The sequence below is a fragment of the Lepidochelys kempii genome, chromosome 4, assembly GCF_965140285.1.
Source record: "Lepidochelys kempii isolate rLepKem1 chromosome 4, rLepKem1.hap1, whole genome shotgun sequence".
In the NCBI taxonomy this organism is placed as follows: domain Eukaryota; kingdom Metazoa; phylum Chordata; order Testudines; family Cheloniidae; genus Lepidochelys; species Lepidochelys kempii.
Genome location: NC_136383.1, coordinates 135,653,380 through 135,679,704, shown reverse-complemented (window position 1 = coordinate 135,679,704; position 26,325 = coordinate 135,653,380). Strand labels below are relative to the sequence as shown.

General features: G+C 37.9%; 1 protein-coding gene across 6 annotated transcripts in view; it reads left to right on the top strand.

Moving 5' to 3' along the window:
- DNAAF9 (dynein axonemal assembly factor 9) overlaps nucleotides 1–26,325 on the top strand; it is a 134,598-nt gene that overhangs the window by 48,179 nt on the left and 60,094 nt on the right. For 5 of the 6 annotated variants that reach the window (XR_012158784.1, XM_073342970.2, XM_073342973.2 and 2 more), the window contains 10 exons: nucleotides 1,981–2,079; nucleotides 3,121–3,176; nucleotides 6,954–7,089; nucleotides 8,836–8,917; nucleotides 14,745–14,781; nucleotides 20,685–20,772; nucleotides 21,241–21,317; nucleotides 22,006–22,050; nucleotides 22,612–22,657; nucleotides 25,373–25,484. Coding sequence is in view for 5 of the 6 variants with exons in the window: in XM_073342970.2 (XP_073199071.1) it covers nucleotides 1,981–2,079; nucleotides 3,121–3,176; nucleotides 6,954–7,089; nucleotides 8,836–8,917; nucleotides 14,745–14,781; nucleotides 20,685–20,772; nucleotides 21,241–21,317; nucleotides 22,006–22,050; nucleotides 22,612–22,657; nucleotides 25,373–25,484 (778 nt within the window). In the remaining variant the exon portion in view is untranslated. The remainder of the gene's footprint in view (nucleotides 1–1,980; nucleotides 2,080–3,120; nucleotides 3,177–6,953; nucleotides 7,090–8,835; nucleotides 8,918–14,744; nucleotides 14,782–20,684; nucleotides 20,773–21,240; nucleotides 21,318–22,005; nucleotides 22,051–22,611; nucleotides 22,658–25,372; nucleotides 25,485–26,325) is intronic. The other variant, XM_073342971.2, reaches the window with a different exon arrangement.

The following is a 26,325-nucleotide window of genomic DNA, read 5'->3' as shown; positions in this document are numbered from 1 at the left end:
TCTTCTAGGTTAATACCTAGGAAAACTATGGAAGCCATTCCACATAATACATATTGTGCAATAATTTTAGATCCCACACTAAACTTTGTTATAATTCTGATACACTATATACTCATCCCAAATAGCTGCTTCATCAGCATGGTAAAATTTTGTTTTTCCTCTATTCTTTTTCTGATGCTTTAATTTCATTCTTAACTCTCACTGCCTTAACTTGTAAAAAGTCCTGTTCATTTGTATGCTGATTCATTTCCGTTCTGTATCTGACACCTAGCATACTTGGTATACATATTTGCCGTCTCCAGCCATGTTGTTTAGGGATAGAGGGGTGAAGACACATGGGGCAGACTTTATCTTATAATATAATAATTTCTAGTTATAAGAAGCCACTTTTTCCCCTCCTTCTCTCCATGCATAGTTACTGTCTTTGTTTGATATTAAAAGTACAAATCTGTATTGAAGCAATGTACAGAATACATTTTTAAAATATATTAGGCAGTACTTCATTTTTGATCCTGTTCATTTTTATATGTTTGTCTCTTCAGTTTTTGAGTGAGTATCTCTTCAAATAGCTTTTACCCAGTAATCTGAAAACTCAGTTTGACATTCAGTTTGGCACTATAAGGAGGGTAGAAAGTTGGCTAAATTGTCGGGCTCAACGGGTAGTGATCAATGGCTCCATGTCTAGTTGGCAGCCGGTGTCAAGCGGAGTGCCCCAGGGGTCGGTCCTGGGGCCGGTTTTGTTCAATATCTTCATTAATGATCTGGAGGATGGTGTGGATTGCACTCTCAGCAAATTTGCGGATGATACTAAACTGGGAGGAGTGGTAGATACGCTGGAGGGCAGGGATAGGTTACAGAGGGACCTAGACAAATTGGAGGATTGGGCCAAAAGAAATCTGATGAGGTTCAATAAGGATAAGTGCAGGGTCCTGCACTTAGGACGGAAGAACCCAATGCACAGCTACAGACTAGGGACTGAATGGCTCGGCAGCAGTTCTGCGGAAAAGGACCTCGGGGTGACAGTGGACGAGAAGCTGGATATGAGTCTGCAGTGTGCCCTTGTTGCCAAGAAGGCCAATGGCATTTTGGGATGTATAAGTAGGGGCATAGCGAGCAGATCAAGGGACGTGATCGTCCCCCTCTATTCGACATTGGGGAGGCCTCATCTGGAGTACTGTGTCCAGTTTTGGGCCCCACACTACAAGAAGGATGTGGATAAATTGGAGAGAGTCCAGCGAAGGGCAACAAAAATGATTAGGGGTCTGGAACACATGAGTTATGAGGAGAGGCTGAGGGAACTGGGATTGTTTAGTCTGCAGAAGAGAAGAATGAGGGGGGATTTGATAGCTGCTTTCAACTACCTGAGAGGTGGTTCCAGAGAGGATGGTTCTAGACTATTCTCAGTGGTAGAAGAGGACAGGACAAGGAGTAATGGTCTCAAGTTGCAGTGGGGGAGGTTTAGGTTGGATATTAGGAAAACCTTTTTCACTAGGAGGGTGGTGAAACACTGGAATGCGTTACCTAGGGAGGTGGTAGAATCTCCTTCCTTAGAAGTTTTTAAGGTCAGGCTTGACAAAGCCCTGGCTGGGATGATTTAATTGAAGATTGGTCCTGCTTTGAGCAGGGGGTTGGAGTAGATGACCTCCTGAGGTCCCTTCCAACCCTGATATTCTATGATTCTCAAAATAAATGGCTTAATTTTTAGACTGAAATTACGTATTGGATGGAAGATTATTTTTTCCAATGATAGTTGAATTTTCCAGTTTATATTAAGCTTTGAGTGACTAAACTAAATTTCAAGATCTAAAGTGGTCATAAAAGTGGTCTAAAGTGGTCATAAAACAAGATTTTATGTAATTGGACTGTTAACAAAAGTGGTGTAGCACAGTTGATTTCATCATTTAACATCTGTGATTTACTGCCCTGCTGACATGACATTAGCTGAACAGAACAACATGTATTGCTTCTTTCCCTCCTCAGGATTTAATGACTTTCGAACACCAATGGATCAGCTTTTTTGCTAATTTCGACACTGAAATTCCTTTCATCCTTGAGCTGTCAGAATCTCAGGCGGGAGAGGTATGTTTACTTGATTAAACCCTTTGAAATGCAAATGTCACTAATGCTGATTCATTATTACCACCTTGCCGTTATATTTCATAGGTTTTGTTTTCTTCTGTTCCCCTCTTTCTTTTTCATCTTTATGGTTATGAGCAAACTTGTCTGTTGCGGCGTGTAAGCTTATGAATATTCTTCTTTCCTAAATTGTACAGTTCAGGCTATGATTCCTGTTGGTTTAACATGACAGTACAGTATAATACAAATGTTTCATCTGTGTAGAATGGCAATTTAACTTTTCAGCTAAACTCAGTGTTGAGTTTTGCACTGATAATGGACCTTATTTGTATGGCATGTCTGTCTAATAGATTCAAATTTATGTATGCATTTCATTTCAGTTTGGTGGTAGGAATTCATATAAAGCAACAAACAAGAAAAGCTGGGACTGCAAATTTCAGACCAGTTTTAACATAATCCACGATATGACTTAAGTGTGAAATATGGAGGTGCTGCTCATGCATTCCACCACTGTGACCTGTTACTGGTTCCAGTTGAGTTTAATAATCGTTTACATATCTTACATATTACATACATAATAATAAGTTTACATATCTTATGTAATCAAGATATGTGACTTCTTGTTCGTTTTTTTAAATGGTGTGTACTGTAGTTCATTTTTTAGTGCTTGTCTACACTATGGGTGCTGCAGTGGCCCAGCTCTGGTGCTGTAGCTATGCCACTCTAGTGCCATAGTGTAGATACTTCCTACAGCAACGGAACATGTGTTTTCATCATTGTAGGTAATGCACCTTCCCAAGCTGTGATAGCTAGATCTGCGGAAGCACTATTCTGTCAACCTAATCGCATTTAATTGGGGGTTAGGTTGTCATAGTTATGGTGCTCAGGGGTGTGAGTTTTTCACACCCTTGAGCAAGGTAGCTATGTTGATCTGTCAGCCAGGCCTTAGTGATAGCATTAGCATCTCTCATTTAAACCTGGCAGTCTTTCTGTGTTTCTTTTTACCGTTGGAGTAGCAAGGTTGTTGTTTTTTAATTTTTGTAGCCATTCAGAAGTTACTTCAGTCATGGAATGATTTCAAGCCATATAACAGACAACAGGTAATGTCATTTGTCTTATTCCTGTGAAGATGTATGTCATATATATCAATCAGTGTACTATATTTATATAATGTTACTTTGTATCTGATGCATTAAGACCTATTGTAATGTCATTTGGGACCATGAATACAACTTAACTCCATATCAATCCTAAATAGGATATGATATATTATCTTTAGCTATAAAATATATTTTTAGTAATACCACTTATGTACGGCCTCTTCTCCTGAAGGATCCCCAAACTCTTTGTAAATTGACAGGTTTCAGAGGAGCAGCCGTGTTAGTCTGTATCCGCAAAAAGAACGGGAGTACTTGTGGCACCTTAGAAACTAACAAAGTTATTTGAGCATAAGCTTTTGTGGGCTACAACCCACTTCATCGGCTGCATAGAATGGTAATATATACTAAGAAGATATAGACACACAGAGAACATGAAAAGGTGGAATAAGAGGCTTTATATATATATAAAAAATAGCTTCTTAATATATGTTCCATTCTATGCAGCCGATAAGGTGTAGCCCATGAAAATTTATGCTCAGATAAATTTGTTAGTCTCTAAGGTGCCACAAGTACTCCTGTTCTTTGTAAATTGTCATCCATGTGACTGTATTGTGTACAGAACAAGCATTCAGGTTTCTAATTACCCATTTTGACTATTCTGTGTTATTCAGGATCTTATACTTGATTCATTACCATGCCACCTGAGCATCGTGTGTGCAGAATGGCCAAGTTAGAACATTTGGCCCCATATTTTCATAATAGTCCTAAAAAAAAAAAAAAAGTTTGAGTGACACATTTGTCAATCATTTACAAAACCCAAACACTTAAAAGCAAGGAAATAAGTAGATAAGAAAAATCCAAAACTTACACTAGCCACATAAGAATAATTTAAGGATAAAATAATGCTTATTTCATCCCAGCATGAAAGCATTAATTCTGACATAATTAATTCTGTCACAGCAATCTCTCTATATGACACTTAAGAAAAAGAAATATTATGGAAGTAGAAACTTATAAATGTGCAAATTAATGACACATACTGAACCTTACTTTACATGTAAAATCTAGATACCTGTCTAATAATATTTTGTACTTGTGACTGGGATCCCAGGGGAGCCAACTGTGGTCATTCAATTAGGGTGAACTGCAGAGAATGGAGCAGACAATCCCCAAAGCTGGTGGATATTCCAATACTTAGATTTGCCAAGCCAGCACAAAGCACCCTCTGTAATACCTCACTGGTTACCCAGAAGCCAACAACACAGTTCCCTTAAAGTAACCCAGCCTCAGGCCTCCACCCAGACACCCAAGTCAAATATGATGAGGATTACTGAAAATCTTATTGATCGTATAGAAAAGTTTTACACTTCCAAAGGATTACCACATTACCTCCCAGGTTAATGAATATTTCAGGTCTTACCCAAATACACGCTTACATCCAATTCTTATTAACTAAACTAAAATTTATTAAAAAAGAAAAGAGAGAGTATGTTGGTTAAAAGATCAGTGTACGTACAGACTTGAGTACAATTCTTGAGATTCAGATTCACAGCAGAGATGGTGAGCTTTGTAGTTGCAAAGAGTTTTTTCAGAAATAGTTTATAGGTTACAGTCCAATGTTTATATTCAGGGTAGTCCGGTCAGGACTGGGATCTCAGTCCTTATGGCTTAGGCTTTCCCTACATGAAGCCTCAAGCAGATCTGAGATAAAAAGGATTGGGACCCCAGGGTCTTTTATACCATTTTCTAGCAGCCACTTGACCATACAGTCCTGGGTGAACAATGTTTTTTTGATGTAACCTTCTGTTTCCCAAACCTCACCGGTGATTAACATGAGATAATTTATCCATTAGGCAGTCTGTCACAACTTTAAAGAACATACAGACAATGCCATCATTGCATTCAAGATTAATCTAAATGTTAATATTCCCTTTTGATCTCTGAATCAATAGCTATAGGTACTGTCTGTTTACATAGCTAATTATTAGACAAGATAGAAGTAAACACACACAATTAGTATCACCTCTAATTCTCTAACAATACAGGTTTGCACTTCAAAGTTCTAGCCTATCTAGCAGGGAATGGCCCTAATTACCAGTCACATAATTTCTAACATGTCTTTAATGGTTGGCTTTGGGTCATTTAGCCTGTAAGCTGCTTAACCCTTTCTGGTCATATGTCACATTTCGTTTAAGATTTATTGCAATTATATCACAGTGGTAGCCACAATGATTTACGTGGTCCTATTTTAATTAGATAACGTCACAGTGCTCTTGGAATATTTCTTAGTCACTGCATCTCAAAGCACATTAAAATGGTAAAGATTGTTAGTCTGATAATACTGTTGGCCTAAGTACAGAGATTCAAAGCAGCTTGTATCCGAAAAACAACATTTTAATGGATAAGCTAGAAGTCTGACACATCAGATGAAGGGTACATTTGTGATATCCCCAGGGCCCAGCTACTCTATCCTTGCTGGATCTTTGTGAAAATAAATATTTGTAGCCTTGAACAAACATTAGGGGAATATACAGAATAGCCTTAGTAAAGGGGTTAACCAGCTCAATAATTGGTAAATACCAAGGTAAGAATCCTAACCAAACACACAATGTGTAGACACTCCCTTAGAGTTGGTTTCTCACTTATAGCGAATGAACTTGTGCACATTCTCTAGGCTGGGGATCGTCTTGGTGGGATATGCAGGAGGAGATGTCACTTCATCAGCTCCCGAAGTTTCCTTTCACTTTGGAAAAGTAACACTGGCTAATCTGGAGTTTGAAGTTGAAAATAGTCTGTCATATCTTTCCCTCCTCTGTTTCCTTGTTTGTGTCTAGTTTTCAAATAACGTCAATAGTTGATAGATTTTTACCATTCCTCCCCTTGAAAACCACTTTTTTTCACAAACTTATGTTAAAATTTGTTTGAAAGTCTGACATAATGTGGTTTGTGTGTTAAATTGAGATACAAAGAAACATTAGATACCTCAAAATATAAAAGCACTGTTTTAGTCTTTTATCACAAAGTACTTAACTCACTCAATTTTCAGAATACATTTTACTTAATGACATGTAACTCCAAATATTTGAAAAAGGAAGGTTTTTTCTGGTGAAGAGTTAGAGATAGATTTGATTATCTTCATAATGGAATTGTGGTTCTCACCTGTCACTTATTCACTTGTTAAGCATGTACTTACTGATCTCAGGAGAACTCCCGTCATCCTTTTGTTCCAAAAGCAGAGCATTTTATGCTTGAGCTAAGGAAAGATCTCAGTTAGCTGTCATCTAAAGAACTATCCTTTGGTTCTTCCTTACCTGCTGCTAACCAATGGACTTCAAGGTACCCTCTCACATAGTGTCAGGGCTTTCCATAGTGTTTAATCTCTTTGAAACATGTGGAGACAGTTGTCAAGCTTTCTTGAACCACAAGTATCCAGAGAAACATTAGACAGCAGTCAAAATTGCAAATAGGAAATATTTACACTACAAGTTTCTTAACATCCTTGAGGTAGGCTTGGAAGATATTTTCATAAATATTCTGTTGCCTAATCTTTTGTTAACTCATTTGTTAACTCATGATCCCTTTTGTTTGGTTCTTTCTTTCTAACTGCAGAGGTTTTCCATTGATTCTCAATGTAGACTATACAGCTAATTATAATTTCATTGCTATACTCTGTTTTAATGGGGGAATTCCAATAAATAACTTACAAAAACTCTTAAAATATAATCAAGGCCTCAAGTATTCTACAAGTGTAGAAGTAATAATTGTATTTTTCTCTAGCCCTAGCAGACAGCCTTTTGTGCTGTTTGGTAACCACTCGAGTAAAGAGAACCTGAACTCTGGTAACTTTAATTTTCCATCTGAGGGGCATCTGGTTCGAAATACAGGCCTTGGCGGAAGTACTGCTAAGCACATGGTGAGCTTTTAATAACTTACTTATTTTTTTCTTCCCCAAACAGTATGTTTTTGCTTTGCTAAATTGTTTTTCTTTGTATTACAAAATGCTTATTGGTGATCAGTCAAACAGCCAACATGTGTGCAGTACAAATGTATATTCTGAAAGGTTCAAGTAAAGCAGTCAGACCTTTAATGAAAAGGCAGGAAATAGGAAATTGTAGTTGCTATGGGACCAATCCTACAGCCCCTCTTGGAAGCCAAACTCCCATTGACTTAAATGGGTGTTCCACTCTATGGGGTGCACATGATTGGGCCCAATATGAAAGAAGACAACTTTCTAAGGACTGTGCATAGTTGAAAAGATAGGGTATAATATCCCTGGTCTGTATTCTGACTGACTCTAGGCTGCAAATAAAAATACTCTCTAAAGCTGCATAATTTATTAACTTTTTTCTTCAGTAACTGAAATCTGAGTTATGGTTGAATCATAAAACTCTTGGTTAACATTTCTAAAAATATACAGTATTAATACTTGTAGTAATTTTTTTAGTAACTTGTTAACTCATTAAAACCATTGTCTGGTTGTTTAAAAATGTAATGAGGTTTGGAGACAAACCACAAAATCCCTGAATAGCTTTCAACTGTTAAAAATTGTTACTAAGATGAACTTTTTAAAAATTTACTTGTTTCCATTTTCAAGTAAAAGTTGAATTTAAAACATATCATGAACTCGATGGCTTATTGCGCTCCCATGCAGGGAATGCATTTTGGGAAGCAACCCCAGGGAATACAGATCCTCAGGCTGGCTGGGCTGGGTGCATCAAGAAGGTAACTAGAAGCGAAGGAGGAGTGTGCAGGTTGCATTGTTGTTTAGTTCTCCCTAGTAGCCAGTTGAGGAAGGCTTTGAGAGTGTCTGTAAGTCAGAAGGGTGTTCTGTTGCACAGCTGCTACTGCAAAAGACGTAGAATGTAGTTTATTAGGTACAGGTAATTAGGGAGCAATGGCCTGGTAATAATTTTATGACTCCACATGGGCTAGAGCAATATTGAATGAGTCACTGCCTTATGGATGAGCATGGGGTTGGCCTATCCCACTGGTTAGGTAAACAAGAAAAGATTATTTAATGTTACAGTGTAATTAAACTTCATTCTCTGTTTCCTACCCTCTCCCATATTATTCCCACATGGATACCAGTCATACTATTTTTATTTTCACATACGTGGGTGGGTTTCCTGTTAGGACCACCTGTCGTCTGTCAGAGCCAGTTGTGATTGCTTTCTGATATGGTGTTTACGACATCATGTCAGTGAGTCTCAGAGGTCTAAAGGTGGTGGTACACCTAACATGACATTGCTCTGCTCTGTTAGCTAGTAGGATGCACTGAAAATAGCATTAAATAACAGGTAAAGGACATGGATGCTTAGCAGAACTTGAGGCACATTAATGAAAAGGAATAATTTATATACAAACCTGAAAACACTTTCTTAATTCACATGGGGAATTCAGAACTCCTTTTGTTTTCAAGGCCTTTTTGAACCACACATATCAAGTCAAATATTGAAATATACCTTTAAAAGGCTTAGATAACTTTTTTAATACAACTGGTCCTGGTTCCTGCACTTTCAGTAGCAAGAAAATTAAGGCAGATTTTAATTAGTTAATTATAATTTAATTAATTATAAACATCTATTTATAGTTGTTAATGTTTATACCATTATTTATTGACTTTAAGACCCACTTACATCTTATTAATACTGACAACTAGGCTGTGCAGTGTGTATCTCCCAAGGGACCTCTGGCTTGTTCAAGGACCTATATTTTTGGAACAACTCACATTCCTTACCTGGGTAAGTCTCTCAACATTATCTCAGAGTATTTAAGGAACATAGCCATCTGATTATTTGTAATAATTTAGCAGCTGGTGTTTTGCTTGTAGAGAGATTGAAAGCATATACTGTTTGATTCCCACAGCTGTAGATAATCTGTAGAGCAGTAGCCCATGCAAAGAATCCAGCCTGACATGGTTATCTTGACCATGTCCCTCCACCTTCACCTTTCACTAAAATCTGTCAGAAGTTTTCAAGGAATTCTCCAAAAGTAGATGTTTGGAAATAAGGCATAATTAGAGCTTAAACTCTATTTAGTTTGAAAATACCTTGAAAAATGTCACAAGAAGTAGGGGAGGGGAAATCTTTCAAAGACTGGGGATGCATGGTGAGAGTAGAATTGAGTGAGCCTGGTGGAAATGTTCTGCTTTTAAGGTAAAATCCACCCCATTCAAGTCAATGGGGGCCTTGTGTCTTAGCTACTGCAGTTCAAAGTCACATATTTAATTTGGTTAATGTTGAGTGTGAGTTTAAATCCATTAAAGAAAATAAATATGAAGTTCAAGTTGAAATGTGCTATATGATTGACACCACTATAATGTCAAAAAATTACCTGCCATACCTGAGGTACAAGTTACTTCCTGGTTTAAGCATAGGAACATAACTGCAGTATCTCAGCTACCTCCATTTGGTAACTGTTGACATATGACTTTTAATGATTGCTTCATTAAATTGTACCATGTTGGAGTATTATGTACTTATATTTTTACAGATTTATGTGATATTCATTGCCTTATCATCTTGATCCCCATAGCATTTAAAATATATATATACAAATAGGTCCTGATGGTGTTCCCTTTGAAGTTTGCAAAACTCCCATTGATTTCAAGCGGGAAGATTCAAGTTTCCCAATATTAAAATTTTCAGAATTTATATGGAGCCCAGATATTTTGGCAATAGGGGCCAGATGAATTTTTAAATATCCTCCAGCACCTGGAGCATGGTTTATAAAATACAGTGATAAATGTAAAAAATAATGCTTTGGGGAGTACATAAATCTTAATCATAAATTGTGAGTGCAGTCGTCTCAAATATCTGTTCCAAGCTATTAGCAAATATTAAAAATAATCAGTTGCACGCCTAGTAAATTTCAAAATATTATGAGACGTGCTTGCTTTAGTTACTGTAGGAAGTTTGTAAAGGACATAATTTTGACTGCAGTAGTGCTTTACAAGTTACAGGAAAGTGTTAACTTGCCTGTTACAGAAGTTTATAGGAAATCAAAAGCCAACAATTCAAGGCGGTAATTACATAGCAACATCGCAACTTTTCTTTTGTTGAAAGAAGATGATTTTACAGGGAAGATGAGAGAGAAGAGTTTGTCCTGGTCTTTTTAGTCCTTTGTCTCTGTCTTGTGTTGTCTGAATAGTCTACCCAAGCAATGGTTGCAACAATATTATCATTGTAATAAAAACATTTGTTCCAAGCTATAAGATTATATTAAATAGATTTTGTCAAATACCAGTCTATTATGTGCAATTAAGTTTTAATCTAATTTCATCTCTTAATAATTAGCCTGTTAAAATACTCTTTTAAAAAAACAAACCATCAACACACAAATTCCAGTGCATTTGCTTAAAAAAAGATTCTTGTAATGAAACATTTATAGCTGCCTAATAAATAACAATAATCGAAGATCTTAATATTAAATGTTACACCTGCATGTAATTTTCAACCAGATCAACTTACCATACAGCCAGTGTTCCCTAGAGGAACTTTGCCTGCAGTAGCTCAAGAAGACCATTTAACCAAGGTTATTCCAATGAGAAGCAAATGACTTAATAGTAAAACTAGTAGCTGAAAGCCCATGCTGTGTCATGGCTCTGGCAGTGGTGATTGGGTGCGTTACCTCTGATACCACAAAGATGTGGTGATCATTGGCATGGCATAGGTACATGCCTAACTGTAGGTGTACATTGCACAGAAGTAATTCATAAGTCAAAATGGCTGAGAACTTAATTGGGTGGAGACAGACTGCAAATCCCAGTGATGACTGAACCTGCTGATGTTCTGAAAATAAAATAAAAAAAATAAAAAATAAATAAAAAAGTGCTCTCAGTTATGCTTGAGGCTGTTTGCATTGTTTCACACTGACTCAACGGACATTCTAGGCTTCAACATGACAATTTTGGAATCTTATGTAGATAGGCTATTAATCAGTCACTTATGATACAATTCAGTAGTTGGTGTTATTAACTAAAAAAAGCCCGTAAAAATAAAAAAGCTTGCATCTTATTCAAGATCAAATAACTTCAGATTTTGCCAAATGTATTTGCAAAAAAAAGGTCTTCCCTATGCTGTCTCATCTGTATTGCCTCCCCCCCCCCCCCTTACCTTATACTCACAAATTAAGTGAGGACAGAGAGGAAATTCATTTGTCAAAAGAAGGTTTACATCCTTTCTTCTCACTGAAGTTGTATGCTTCAAAGCGGTAATATAAGATCAAGCAGCCTCCCCAATATAAATCATAGCATAAGGTAATTTCGGTAGATTAACATTTAAATGTGTTAATGGTTGGTGTGCATCTGTATGTAAAATGACTCGCGTTAAATAATGTCCAAGGATCTCTTAAATCAAAAATGCTTGAGAGGCCATTAATGAAATCATGTTTTATATTTCTTTTTTATAGTCAGCAGCAATATACATACATCACACCTGCCATAAACATTCACCTTTGTTATTTAGAATTGATTTTATTATAGTTCATAGAATCATAGAATATCAGGGTTGGAAGGGACCTCAGGAGGTCATCTACTCCAACCCCCTGCTCAAAGCAGGACGGATCCCTGACTAAATCATCCCAGCCAGGGCTTTGTCAAGCCTGACCTTAAAAACTTCTAGGGAAGGAGATTCCACCACCTCCCTAGGTAACGCATTCCAGTGTTTCACCACCCTCCTAGTGAAAAAGTTTTTCCTAATATCCAACCTAAATCTCCCCCACTGCAACTTGAGACCATTACTCCTTGTCCTGTCATCTGCTACCACTGAGAACAGTCTAGAGCCATCCTCTTTGGAACCCCCTTTCAGGTAGTTGAAAGCAGCTATCAAATCCCCCCTCATTCTTCTCTTCTGCAGACTAAACATCCCCAGTTCCCTCAGCTTCTCCTCATAAGTCATATGTTCCAGTCCCCTAATCATTTTTGTTGCCCTCCGCTGGACTCTTTCCAATTTTTCCGCATCCTTCTTGTAGTGTGGGGCCCAAAACTGGACATGGTACTCCAGATGAGGCCTCACCAACGTCGAATAGCGGGGAACGATCATGTACCTCGATCTGCTGGCAATGCCCCTACTTATACATCCCAAAATGCCATTGGCCTTCTTGGAACAAGGGCACACGGTTGACTCATATCCAGCTTCTCGTCCACTGTAACCCCTCGGTCCTTTTCTGCAGAATTGCTGCCGAGCCGTTCGGTCCCGAGTCTGTAGCGGTGCATGGGATTCTTCCGTCGTAAGTGCAGGACTCTGCACTTGTCCTTATTGAACCTCATCAGATTTCTTTTGGCCCAATCCTCCAATTTGTCTAGGTCCCTCTGTATCCTATCCCTACCCTCCAGCGTATCTACCACTCCTCCCAGTGTAGTGTCATCCGCAAACTTGCTGAGGGTGCAATCCACACCATCCTCCAGATCACTTATGAAGATATTGAACAAAACCGGCCCCAGGACTGACCCTTGGGGCACTCCACTTGATACCGGCTGCCAACTAGACATGGAACCATTGATCACTACCCGTTGAGCCCGACAATCTAGCCAGCTTTCTATCCACTTTATAGTCCATTCATCCAGCCCATACTTCTTTAACTTGCTGGCAAGAATACTGTGGGAGACCGTGTCAAAAGCTTTGCTAAAGTCAAGGAACAACACGTCCACTGGTTTCCCTTCATCCACAGAGCCAGTTATCTCGTCATAGAAGGCAATTAGATTAGTCAGGCATGACTTTCCCTTGGTGAATCCATGCTTACTGTTCCTGATCACCTTCCTCTCCTCTGAGTGCTTCAGAATTGATTACTTGAGGACCTGCTCCATGATTTTTCCAGTCATCTGGGACCTCCCCCGATCGCCATGAGTTTTCAAAGATAGTGGCCAATGGCTCTGCAATCACATCCGCCAACTCCTTTAGCACTCTCGGATGCAACGCATCCGACCCCATAGACTTCTGCTTCTCCAGCTTTTCTAAATAGTCCCGAACCACTTCTTTCTCCACAGAGGGCTGTTCACCTCCTCCCCATGCTGTGCTGCCCAGTGCAGTAGTCTGGGAGCTGACCTTGTTTGTGAAGACCGAGGCAAAAAAAGTATTGAGTGCATTAGCTTTTTCCACATCCTCTGTCACGAGGTTGCCTCCCTCATTCAGTAAGGGGCCCACAATTTCCTTGACTTTCTTCTTGTTGTTAACATACCTGAAGAAACCCTTCTTGTTACTCTTAACATCTCTTGCTAGCTGCAACTCCAGGTGTGATTTGATCTTCCTGATTTCACTCCTGCAAGCCCGAGCAATATTTTTATACTCCTCCCTGGTCATTTGTCCAATCTTCCACTTCTTGTAAGCTTCTTTTTTGTATTTAAGATCAGCAAGGATTTCACTGTTAAGCCAAGCTGGTCGCCTGCCATATTTACTATTCTTTCTACACATCGGGATGGTTTGTCCCTGTAACCTCAATAAGGATTCTTTAAAATACAGCCAGCTCTCCTGGACTCCTTTCGCCCTCATGTTATTCTCCCAGGGGATCTTGCACATCAGTTCTCTGAGGGAGTCAGTCTGCTTTTCTCAAGTCCAGGGTCTGTATTCTGCTGCTCTCCTTTCTTCCTTGTGTTAGGATCTGTGTTAGTTCATACTTGAGAAATCTTTTCAGATAAAGCCTGTTTTCCTAGTGTAATGTTTGTAGAAAGTGTGGATTGAGTATACTACTACACTGTCCTTTCTTCTCTCCCCTCTGACATCCTTTTTTGTAATTTTAAAATTAGTGACGCTCTTCTGTTCCTACTCTTCTTTGTTTGTGAGCATGACCTAGCGCACACTGGTGCACATGCGAGTAAAAGAAATGAAAACCTTTGATACGTTACTTTCTTTCTGCCTTTTTGCGCTAGCCTCTATGTAGCCGTGCCAGTAATGTTACACTGTGACAGAAGCAGTTAAAATGTAATTTTTTACAAACTTCTCAAACAGAGTAAATATGTTTGTTCATAGTATTTTGCTACTTCTCAGGTGTGCAACTATATTTTTGATACTTTTCATGATTTATAAAGGAAACGCCATCCCTTTTGTCTTTGACCAATGGAGGGCTTAAAGGAATACTAGAGCCCTGCAAATCCGTGGGTATCTCCTTTATATCCATGGGCCATTTCTGCGGATACCAGCGCCGACGTGGATACAAATTTTGTATCCACGCAGGGCTCTGACAGTAAGGGTGGGTGGGCAGCTGTGAGGAATGGTGGCACGGATTCTTCACCTGCCCTGATCGGGGGGCGCGGGCACGTTACCATGGTACTGCACATACTGGTACAAGTTGTAGCCAGAAATTTGCTCTGTTTTTTTTGGGGGGGGGAGGGTTAACAAAACCTACCTATCAAAGCAAGATCCTAAACAAAATTACCAGCCACAGTTTATACATCAATTTATATAAAACAAGAAGTAAAGATTACTCTGCAAGTAAAATGTAAATACCAATTGTTTAGACTTTTGAATTCATAATTCTGCTTTTTTTAAAGTAGATACCTTTTCCATGAAATATGTTGCATAACCTCATGTAATAGTATTTAAAACTAACTTGAAATATTTCATTTTCATACAGGAAATGACAATGAGATGCACGAGAAAACTAAACAAGTGTAAGCTATCCATTTTTACTTCCCCCCTACTTACCCTTCCAATTCCACTTCATGACAGTAGATCCCAAACTCCTATTTAGATGGGATGGCTGCTGATAATTACAGTGCAGTTTTGTTCTGTTTTGTTTTTTAATGCAGCTGTGTGTATATCTAGGGGAGGCTTTAACTAGGTGCTTAAAAAATGAGAAATCTGGAAACTGATGTGGAGTATAGGGACAGTTACTTAATATATCACTTCACTGCAGCACCAAAACAATGTTTTAAATAAAATAATTTTTGGTCTTATACCTTAGTTCCTCCTGTGTTACTGATACATGAGACAATCCAGTTTCTGCACTGGCTTGCTAATTGTGATTCTCCCTGGAGGTTGTGTATTCAGTATCTTGTGTCACTGTCTTCTGTCAGTTCTTCCTTAGCCTTCCTTGCCTTCTGTTTCCTCTGTCAAATATTCAATTAAGGGCTTGCTTACCATGTTTCCTATTTGTATTTGGGGGAAAAAACAGATGATGCAGCTAGATCATAAGATGAGTCTTTTCATTACACTAGTATCTCAGGAGGATGTTAAACAGAAGCTACCAAAATTAGACATTTTAAAATCAGCAGGCATGGATAACTTGCTTCTGAGAGTTTTAAAAAAGCTGCCTGAATATCACACTAGACCATTAATAGTTGGTTTTCAGTAAGTCAGGAACACAAGGTATGTTGCAGAAGACTGGAAGAAAGCCAATGTTGTGTCATATTTAAAAAGGGTAAATGGGATGACCTGGGTAACTACAGGCTTGTCAGTCTGGCATTGATCCTGGGCAACGTAGTGGAGCAGCTGATATAAGACTTGATTAATACAGTATTAAAGGGGGGTAATTTAATTAAGGCCAATCAACATGGGTTTAAGGAAAACAGATCCTGTCAAACTAACTTGATATCTTTTTTTTGATGAGATTACAAGTTTGGTTCAAAAAAGGTAAGTTTTGAGATAATATACGAACACTAGTGTAAGGCTTTAACTTGGTACCATATGCCACTTAGATTAAAAAACTAGAATGATATAAAATTAACATGCAGTGTAGATGTACCGGTGTTGGTCCCCATATCTCTCTCACCAACAGAAGTTGGTCCAATAGAAGATATTAACTCACCCACCTTGTGTCTTTAATAAAATTAACATCGACAAATTAAATAGATTAAAAGCTCCCTAACTGATCGCTCTCAAAATGTAATTGTAAATGGGGAATCTTCATCCATTGGGTGTGTTTCTAGGGGGGTCCTGAAGGGATGATCAGTTCTTGGCCCTGTGCTTTCTAATATTTTTATCAATGAGCTGCAAGAAAACATATACTCATCACTGATAAAGTTTGCAGGTGACACACAAATGGGGGAGTGGTAAATAAAGAAGAGGACAGTAAACTGGATCGCTTGGTAACCTGGGCACAAACACACAATATGTGCTTCAATATGTCTAAATATAAATATATACATCTTGGGACACAGAGTGTAAGCCATACTTACAGGATAGGGGGCTCCATCCTGGGAAGCAGGACTGAAAAAGATGTGGTGGGCGTGGTGGAAAGCTCTCAGTGCAATGCTAATGCCAAAAGAGCAAATGTGATCCTTGGATGCATAAAAAGTGGAATTTTGAGGAGTAGAGGTTATTTTATCACTTTTTTATTTGGCATTGGTGCAACCACTGCTGGAATACCGTGTCCACCATGCAATAAGTATATTGATAAATTGGAGAGGGTTCAGAGAAGAGCCAGAAGAATGATTAAACAATTAGAAAACATGCCTTATAGGGATAGACTCGAGGAGCTCTATTTGGCTTAATAAAGAGAAGGTTAAGGGGTGACCTGATTAGTCTATAAGTACCTACACAGGGAGAAAATATTTAATGGTGGGCTCTTCAATCTAGCAGAGAAAGATTTAACATGATCCAATGGCTGGAAGTTGGAACTAGACAGATTCAAGCTGGAATAAGGCATACATTTTTAGCAGCACAAGTAGTTAACTGTTGGAACTGTTTACCAAGGTTGTGACGGATTCTCCATCACTGACCACTTTTTTAATCAAGATAGGGTGTTTTTTAAAAAGCTCTGCTCTAGGAGTTACTTTAAGGAAGTTCTTTGGCCTGTGGGAGGAGTTCAGACTAAGTGATAACAATTGTCTCTTCTGGGCCTTGGAATCTATAAATCTTTGAAGTGTTCGATTTGGTGTACATGTCTAACATCCTGAGCTTGCTTTTTTTAGTATATTTCTAACATGTCCTGCTCTGTCAACTCTCTTACTCTCACATTTGTTAGCTGGTCTTTCCATTAAATGTGTAGTATCTTCTTCAGCCATCTGCGATGGGCAGCCTGCAGTCTCTGTTGTTATTCACTCTCATTGGCCAAGTCTCTTCTCCATCTGTGCTCAGTACAATCACCTGATGCACTCTGGTCTTTATTTTAGTGTGGAGACCCCTGTTTGACCAGATGTTTATCTTTCCAAAAGTAGTGTTTGCATTTCCTAATCTTGTTATGAATATTTTTATTGTAGCAGAGTTGGCGGTTTCTCAGGGAAAGCTAGTTTAGGACAGGGTGTTGGTAAATACCGGCTTAAACTCAGTTTAAACCGGGAAACTGGGAAGAATAGTTACATTAGTAGCCATCAAGTTCAGCAAACATAGAAAGTTTGTATACATCCATTCAAATGGAGGAATAGGCTTGATCTATCTGCTACATTAATGTTGGATTTCTGCAACAGAATGCTATGTGGCCAAATGGACCTGGACTGGTAGTTCACAACTCTGTGTGCTTCTGATTCCTTAATGCTTCAAGTCTGCAAATCTGCATTGTCACTTTTATATAATCCAGTGTTTTTGACTTTTGTCTATATAATATTAAAAACTAAAATATGTCTCATGACATGTATAGCTTGAGAAAATACTGTGCCAAAATGTATACAGATATTCCGATGTTTAGTGTAATCACATAGTTCACCTCTACCCTGATATAACGTGGCCCTCGGGAGCCAAAAAAGGTTAGCATTACCAATTAGGCAATAAATGAGAAACAATTTCAAGTGAAATGTTTGCGAAATAATAGACAACTCTCGGGGATGAGCATCAGAACTTTCTCCCAAGTTTTCCCTTCTTATGTGGAAAGAAAGGATCAATTTAATGTCTCAAACATAAAAGATGTTGGGGATTCGTTTGGAATTTCTGTATGTTGGAGATCAGGTTGTATACTTAGGCTGGTAATACCACTGCCTCTTATGCTGGCTGGTATAGTCTCATTGCTTCCTTCTACTCCCCCATCTGTTTGCATCCATCTGTAGTCTCTTGTCTTATACTTAGATTGGAAGCTCTTCGGGACAGGAGCTGTCTTTTGTTGTATTTTGGTACAGTGCCTAGCACAGTGGGGTTCCTGGCCCAAGATTGGGGCTCCCAGGTGCTCTGCTAATAAAATAATTTTGATGTAGAATCTTCTGACACTGATCACTAAAAAGACAAAGAGGAGGGTTATTTCTGATGCCCAGCTTAGTCCTAGGTTTGGGGATATTTAAGAAGCATAACTTCTTTATACTTTGGTACTTTGGGGGCTTTGGTCACAATCCTTTTCCTGCAACCTTCGAGTGTAGGATTAACGTTACTCCTCCAAACAGGATACCACAGCCTGACACCCAGTTAAAGTAACAAAATGCAAAACAAGTGAAAAATGTTACCACGTCATCTGTTCAACTCGAAATCTGATCAATTTCTGAGGGGCGCTTCACTAATATTTGTGGGAGTTTGTGTACCAGTGGGGCTAGGTTCTGAGCCAGAATTATTTCATCTCTCAGACATGCAGAAACTTATTTTCACTTGTTTTCAGTGCACCTAGTTTTTTCCAGCATATTATGGAAAGTTCACACTATTTTTGTGAACCCATACAAATAAACAAAACAACCAACACTCTTCTATAAACAAACAGATAAAGTTACTTTCTCTGTTGCTGTAAGTCTATGTGGGATGTCAGCTACAATGGCTTGGTCAGGGTTTGGTTGAACCAGTCTTATGTTGCAGTCTCTCAATAAAAATATATTGAGGTACTTAAGGTTTTTCCCCCCAAAATTTACACCACAGAGTGAACCATGCGTGGGAGTTTCAAGAAGCATACAAGATTGCTTCTTTACTTCCTGAGTAACTTTCAGTGTGTCCAGGGGACTTAACCCCACTCCTTATAATCTGGCAATTGTAGGAATGCAGGTAGTGGAATTGAGGTGCTCTTGAGCAAAGTTTGGGATTTGGGAGACCACTAGTTAGTGAGGCTGCTACTGCAGGTTGGACAGTAAGCAGAAGAGTCTTTTCTTTCTCCCACTTTTTCGATATATGGCATACTGAAGGCTGGGAATTCCTAGACAGGCCCACAAATTGTTCAAAGAATCTGGAGATGTAGAGCTGTTGAAAGGTGTATAATTCATTTAGAGCCTGATCTAATTGTCATCGATGTCAGTGGGAGTCTTTCCATTCCCCTTTTTGGAAGGAAATTAAACCAGGCCTTTATATGGGATGAGTTTTCTATTGCACAGCCAAAAAGTGGGGTGGATGGGTGGGATGGTATTTGTGTGTGGTGGTTGATTTATTTTATTTTTTTTAGTGAACATTTCTATAACAGGCCAGTTCTTCCCTTAGATAGGTCAGCCCAATGTGTTTCCAGGATCTTTGGGCATGTAGGGCTTGCTTGCATGACCTACTTCGAGACCATGGGTATTTTTCTTTATTGGAGATCTCACGGTGATATCATTAAAAGTGCTCCCACTTGACCCCATGGTAAACTTCTACTGATTCCAGTGGGAACAGAGGTAAGCTAGTGCTGAGGGCTTTTGAAAGTATTTCCTTTAGGACAAATTGGGATGGATTTCATTTAAATCACCAAGTGGAAAGCCTCGATTATCATCAATTTTAATCAACTTTTTCATTTCTACTACAGTTACTTTGTAAAGAATGGTGCATTCTCATTGGTTGATAAAACCATTAAAACATGCTGATTTACAAGTAAATAGAGCCTTTACACACACCTTGTTGCTACCTGGGAGGTACATGTTAACTCTGTACATTTATTTAGGCAATAATGTAGCTTAATATTTTCAGGTTCTTATTCATTGGACATTTTTACTATGTTAGAAAATGGTGAATGTTGGGTGTAGTCATAGACTCAGTTCTCAAATTATGAATATTTATCAGAGCTCAAGTCGAGAGAAACTATTAAATAGGAGTATGAGACCATCTGGGTAGGCTCAGTGGATGATCCTGATGAGATCCATGATGGTGTCTCCTGGAGTCAGAGGCATGGTCCCAGTGACTATGGTGACTTTGCCAGTCTCTTGCACCCAGTAGCACAGTTTCTGGGTCCCCCACAGGGTCAAGCCCTTAATACAGTACACGTCCTATTGTGCCATATTCATAAAGCTTGACCTCAAAAGCTGGGGGTTTATCTCTATAGTTTTCTCTCTCTATGTAGAAAAGCAGCGTTTAACTCAGTTTTTGATAGAGGCTCATGGATTAAGCATATTTATTTTTTATTTCAATGTTTTAAGAGATTAAAATAAGTTTAGGCCTTAACATATTTTGTGTTAAATTCAGATTTAATTGTAAACAGGCTTATTTTTAAAAAGAAGAACTTATAATTTAAATAACAAAATAAAAAATCTGATTTTAAAATATCCAACTTTTTTAACTTTAAAAAATTTACTTTCATCCACCGAAGTGCAAATAAAATGTCATGAAAATAAATCAACTAGGCACAATATTAGAGATTTTAAGAGGTGTCTGTTCTTTTTAAAGTAAGGCATTGTGTGGGTCTTGTGCTGTAAAAGATTTCTGGATTGTTATGAGAAAAGAAAAACTTTGGCTATAGCAATTCATGTTATGTTTGTATTTGTCGTTTCAGCAGGCTGTTGTCCCAGATATATGCTGCTGTTGTAGAGGCTGTCCTTGCTGGTATTGCATGCTATGCCGAAACTTCCAATGCAACCAAGGTAATTTAAAATGCCTGTCCTGTATCTTGTAGCAGCAATTAGCTTGTTGGCATTGTCTTCAGAATGGTACATACATCTGGCTTTAAGGAATACCTTCTGAATAAAATTACACCATTTCTATCTTCCTTTTTGGCTTGCATATACATTACAGTAAAGTTCATATAGTCTTTAATTTTGCCTAAACTGGGTTATTTGACATCAATAGCAAGTTACTTTTCATTGGGATGGTGGCCTCCAGCAGGAGTCTCTGAAATGTCCATTTTAATTAGTGCTGTTTCAAAGTTTTACACATACAAGAGGTGTCTGACCTAGTGACATTTGGTAGTAATCTGGGCACTCAGTAGTCTGGCTCAACTGTGGTATTGTGCCTCTACTGCCCGGGGTATGGTTTCTGTTCAACATCTGCATGCGCATCTTGTTAATGGGAATTCTGTACGCGTATCTATTTATTTATTTATTTATTTGCAGGCAAAAGAAACCGCAGAAGAAATTCTTATGTCTATGCTTGATTCCTTTCATCTAACACAATTTAAAACTGCATTACGGTATTTAGATATTTATTAGCTTTTCTGCTCATATTGTCTTAACTCGGTTGTTTTCTTTGGGGAAAAGTTTCACTTAAAACATATTTCTTGTTTTATATTTGATTACTAAATTTAAGATTTAAATTGAATTGGTAGAATAATAATATTTTTTCTTCCTCTCCACATTCTCCTAGCCACTTGAAAGTTATTTTAGCCTTAAAACTGTGATCAGTTTCTTTGCATGTAGTTTAGCATGTAAAAATGATATGATTCAAGCATTATCTACATTTACAGCAGTGTGTAGGGTACAGACACTGCATGCCCAGCTAGGACAGGAATAAAAAGCAGTATACGGTGAGGCACAGCTTAATAGAGTAGAGCATAGCGCCCTCCATGTCTGAACCCTAGGGAGTATAGACAGCTCTCTACATGCCCAAACAGTGCCTCCCATGTCTATGCCGCTATTTTTAACAGCGCAGCGTCTCCCCTGCTGGAGTCTTTTTCCACCACAAGGAAAGACTCTAGGAACAGAGAGAGGCTGCCGGAGCCTTTCCCCAATCGCTTCCCCCTGCCAGAGCCTTTCACTTCCACACGTAGCTACACATCCCCTACACGCCACTGCAAGTATAGACAACCATAGTCATTAGCAGACCTCTAGGAATAAAAAAAAACAGTTTAACTGGATACTCTCTCTCTTTTTTGAACACAGCTCCAAAATAGCTTTTCAGATTCAAGCTGTGAATAATCATGGAAGGTCAGTATTATCTTATGTTTCATATGGGAAATAAGTAATTTTAATGCTGGTCAGCAACAAAGTATTTTTAGCCTTCACAAAACACATTAGAGAAGACATTATGATCTTTAAGTTTGTTATAGCAAATGAGGGCAACCATTAAATGCCTTAGCATTTGTATACAGAGGCAGTTTAGTGGCTTGTTATCCTTCTGTGTGTATTTATATTTTTATGGAATCTTAGTAGTACTTTAAAAACGAAACAGCTGGGTAGAGCATCTTTATTATCTCTGTTAATATATAGGAGCATCAGGCGCACATTAGGAGTTTTCATTTAAAAATAAATTTATTTGACGTAAGTTTTTTTTGTTTTTTTGGTTTTTTTTTCTTCTCAAACTTATGGCATCTTACATTTTGCCATATTGTCTAAAACCAAATTTCACCTGCATTTTACCGGAGTGACTAAAATGCCCTGGAGGTATAGAACACTTCTTTCAAATAGAAATAGTTATTTTGGATTGGTATTGTAAACTCTCATTTAAATTATCTAGTCTTTAAATATTGAAATATTATTCTGTTTTAGAATTATTCCATTGGATAATGAGGATAGCCTGTACTTAGTTAAAACCGTAAGTAGAACTATTCCATGCTGTGCAATAACTTCCAATGATGAGTATTTCTAAATGTGATGATAATCTGTACTGCAGTGAACTGCTATATATAAATGTAAAGATCTCTTTATAAAAAAAATCACTTAAGATCTCAAAAGATATAGTAAGGGATTAGATAGACTTATTTTTGTAAGATTTTTGAGTTCAGTAAACAGCAGCAAATCTCTGTCGTCTTTGGTAGATGGCTTTTGGATGCAAGAACTGGTTAGCTCCTGATGTGGTTTGGGAGCTTGGCCCAATAGATAGGGCAGAGAACTTGGGCTTGAGAGACCTGAATTTGATTCCATTGGCTGAACCAGAGTTCTTATCCTTGCTGTACTTGTGTGGTCTTGGGCAAGACACTTAAGTTCTTTGTTTTAATTTCACCATATATAAATAGGGATGATATTTATCTCTTTGAAGAGTTTTCAGGTCTATGCATGAAACTTGTTTTATTAGTGCTAGTATTTAAATGCTAAAATACTCTTTTATAACAAGAACCAATGGCTGGAAATTAAAGCCAGACTAATGAAAATTAGAAATAAGTTATACATTTTTAACAGTGACGGTTACTGACCATTGAACAGATGACCAAGGGAAGAGGTGGATTCTTCATCTTTGGTGCCTTAAAATCTAGAAAGGCACCCCATCTTGAAGATATACTTTAGCCAAACACAAGTTATTGGCCTCATTAGAGGTAACTGGGTGAAATTTAATGGCCTGTGTTATACAATGGTCAGAGTACATGATCCAGTGGTCTCTTCTGGCTTTAAATCTGCATATCAGTGTTTCCCGGAGTGAGGCTTTTTTCAGCATTGGAGATGAAAGAAAATGGGGCATGATTCCTGCACTCTCCAGCTCTACTACAAACGGAAGACACTGGGGAGTAAGTGCAAAAAAGGGTAGACTTTTAAAATCTGAATGCAAACAAATGGAGCAAAGAAAACAAGATAAGGAAAGTAGAACAAACAAAAGAACAGGGTTGGAAGAAAACAAAAAAGTAGAAAGGTGTAGGTTAGGGTACAAGAGAACCTAGGTCTAATACACAAATCCTTAAAAAGGTTGGAAATTACTTAGCATGAATCTTGTTTTTAAAAAAATGCAAATATTTTTGGCATTTAGGACCATTTTTGGGTGAGAGCCTTTGCAGTAATTTATTTCTTCTTCAGTCTCTGCACATTCACACTGGTGGGATTGCATATCCTGGTGATGAACTAGTTAGTTGCGAGGATGTGTGATCCCACAAGCATGAATGTACAGAGACAACTGGCAAGTAACCTCTGTCTTGATGATCTAAGTATTAAAGAACAGTAACAACCAAGATTTTCAAAAGATGCAGTAGTAACACTGAAGTCCAGATTCCTTACTTAATGTGAACATATGCCAGCAGTGGCAACTTAAATCTTGGGTCTGTTTTTTCTCTCTTCCTGCAAAACTGAAAATTCAGCTATAGTGTGTACAGTTATGTCTGACCTGCTTCCCCTGCACAGCTGGCTGTCTTGAGCTGCTCCCCCTCCCTCCTTTTTTCCCCAAGCAATGGGTTGGAGAGCTTTCCTGGAGAAACGTGGGGAATTTGAGAGAGAAGCTATGAAGCTCTGGCTTCAGAATTAAAGTATTTACATAGCAGGAGTTCCACAACTCAGACCCTGTGAACCTTCTACTCCAACCTAGTTCACAAGTGTGGTGCTCATCTTATTTTAAAGAATTCCCAATCAAAAACTCTGTTAACTTGTAGTTAAAATTTAAGTACATTTTGAAGCAACACACAAGCTTACAAATCACTCAAGAAACCCAAATGCTAAAAAATATTGAAATCACAAGCTAAGGTAACACAAACAGTTGTTATGCTTTTTATTGATACATGCATAAACTGGAAACTTATTTGTGCTTATTCTGTACCTTAGGTATAGAAGTTTTAATTTAATTATTTTTCTTGGTTTTAAGTTCATTTTTATACAGTTTGATATGAGACTGATAACACTAGGAAAAAACAGCTTCCGGTAGAGTCAGTTTAGTATTTTATCATGTGACTAATTTGGCTGCTCTTTAATTGATGTAGTCCTTGTTCATCCCTTGGTTCTAAAGTCTCTTAGCTGTCAGCTTTTATGCCTCTGTTTTTCCATACCTGCATAAATAGGGTCCATGCGTTGAGGCTTGGTATAATGTTTTATGGGATGAGACATTTCATTGTTCCTTTTTCGTAGGTGCTTTATTTGATAAACAAGGTAGTAGAGTTAAGTTTAATCTAAAGAGACGTTTTCTCTTGAGCAATAATCTCACTAAAATGTTCCAGTAAAACAAATGTGAACTCTGTTAATAGAACTGAACAGTTCTTGTTCATTTCCCCTGTAATCTAACATAGTTTTTAGGTTAGTTCTGGTTAGTTTATACCTGGGATTAAGAATTAGGTAGTATGTTTTAGAAGTGAGGAGGGGTACCAAGATTACATTTGCAGAGTGAAGCTGTTTGAGACACAATTCAGGTTTGAGCTGTGAGATTTGAGAGATTATGATTTGAGGCCACACATTCTTGTTACATTTGTTAAAATCACTGGCTTCTCCCTGTCCAATTCTGTGTGGAAGTAGAATATTTCACGCAGCTGAAATTTGAACTTTGATACTAACAACGTTTTAGATAAAAATTGAAAAATTATAAAAGGCGCTCCTACCTCTCCTCCCTTCCCATTTGCTACAGGCGGCTATGACAATATATGACATTCCAGATTTGCTAGGAGGAAGAGGATGCTTGGGATCTGTTGTCTTCTCAGAATCATTTCTGGCATCACAGATCTTTATAAAGGAAAAAGGTAACTATTTCAAGCTCTTTCATGCACATTACTATCTCTTAATGTTGTTTTTATCAATTCATAATGTAATTAAATGGAGTAGTAAAATAACTTCTTGTATATTATCACTGCTATTTTGAAGATTTTAGTAAGTAAAGACCGAACTAAAATTTTTAATTTGCTAGTAATCTAATGAATCCGGTTGTTTAATTTTAATGGACAAGATTGCATTCATTTTTTCTCTGCAGCTACTCTAAGGGACTCGTTTGTTTCCACTATCAGCTTCATGGGATTGCTAGACAGGAGACTCTCATGCATAGTTGCCTTCTCAGCTTTTCAGTCTTATTGAATATTCACTTGTTCTTGTATTATAAAAAAGGACAAATAGAAGCACCAGATTTACCTTCTCTATACCTTTCATTATTTCATATATAGTTTTCTCATCCTGTAATATTTATTTCAAAGCTAGAAACGAGTAAATGAAAATTAAAAATGAAGTGGATGCAACTTCTGTTTGTTTTTTAGAACAGTCTTGATTTAAAATACAGGATAGTAGGTAACCTTCAACCAACTTCAAACTCCACTAGATATTTTCCACAGTGCCAGAGTGAAAAAAGCCAAAGGCTTTGGTAACAGTCATTTGTATTAAGAATTCCTATAGCATAAGATAGAAAATTTGCTCAAGACATTGGGTTCTAACCAAGTGGATCATCTTTTTTTTGCAATGTGAGGAGGGTTTTATCTGATTCTTGTGGATTGCTAACTCTTTTTTAAAAAATAAAACAAAACAGCAACAACAACAAAACCCTAATACCAATATTACGTATGCTGAAGTGTTCTGTTTAATCTTGGTCAGGACTGT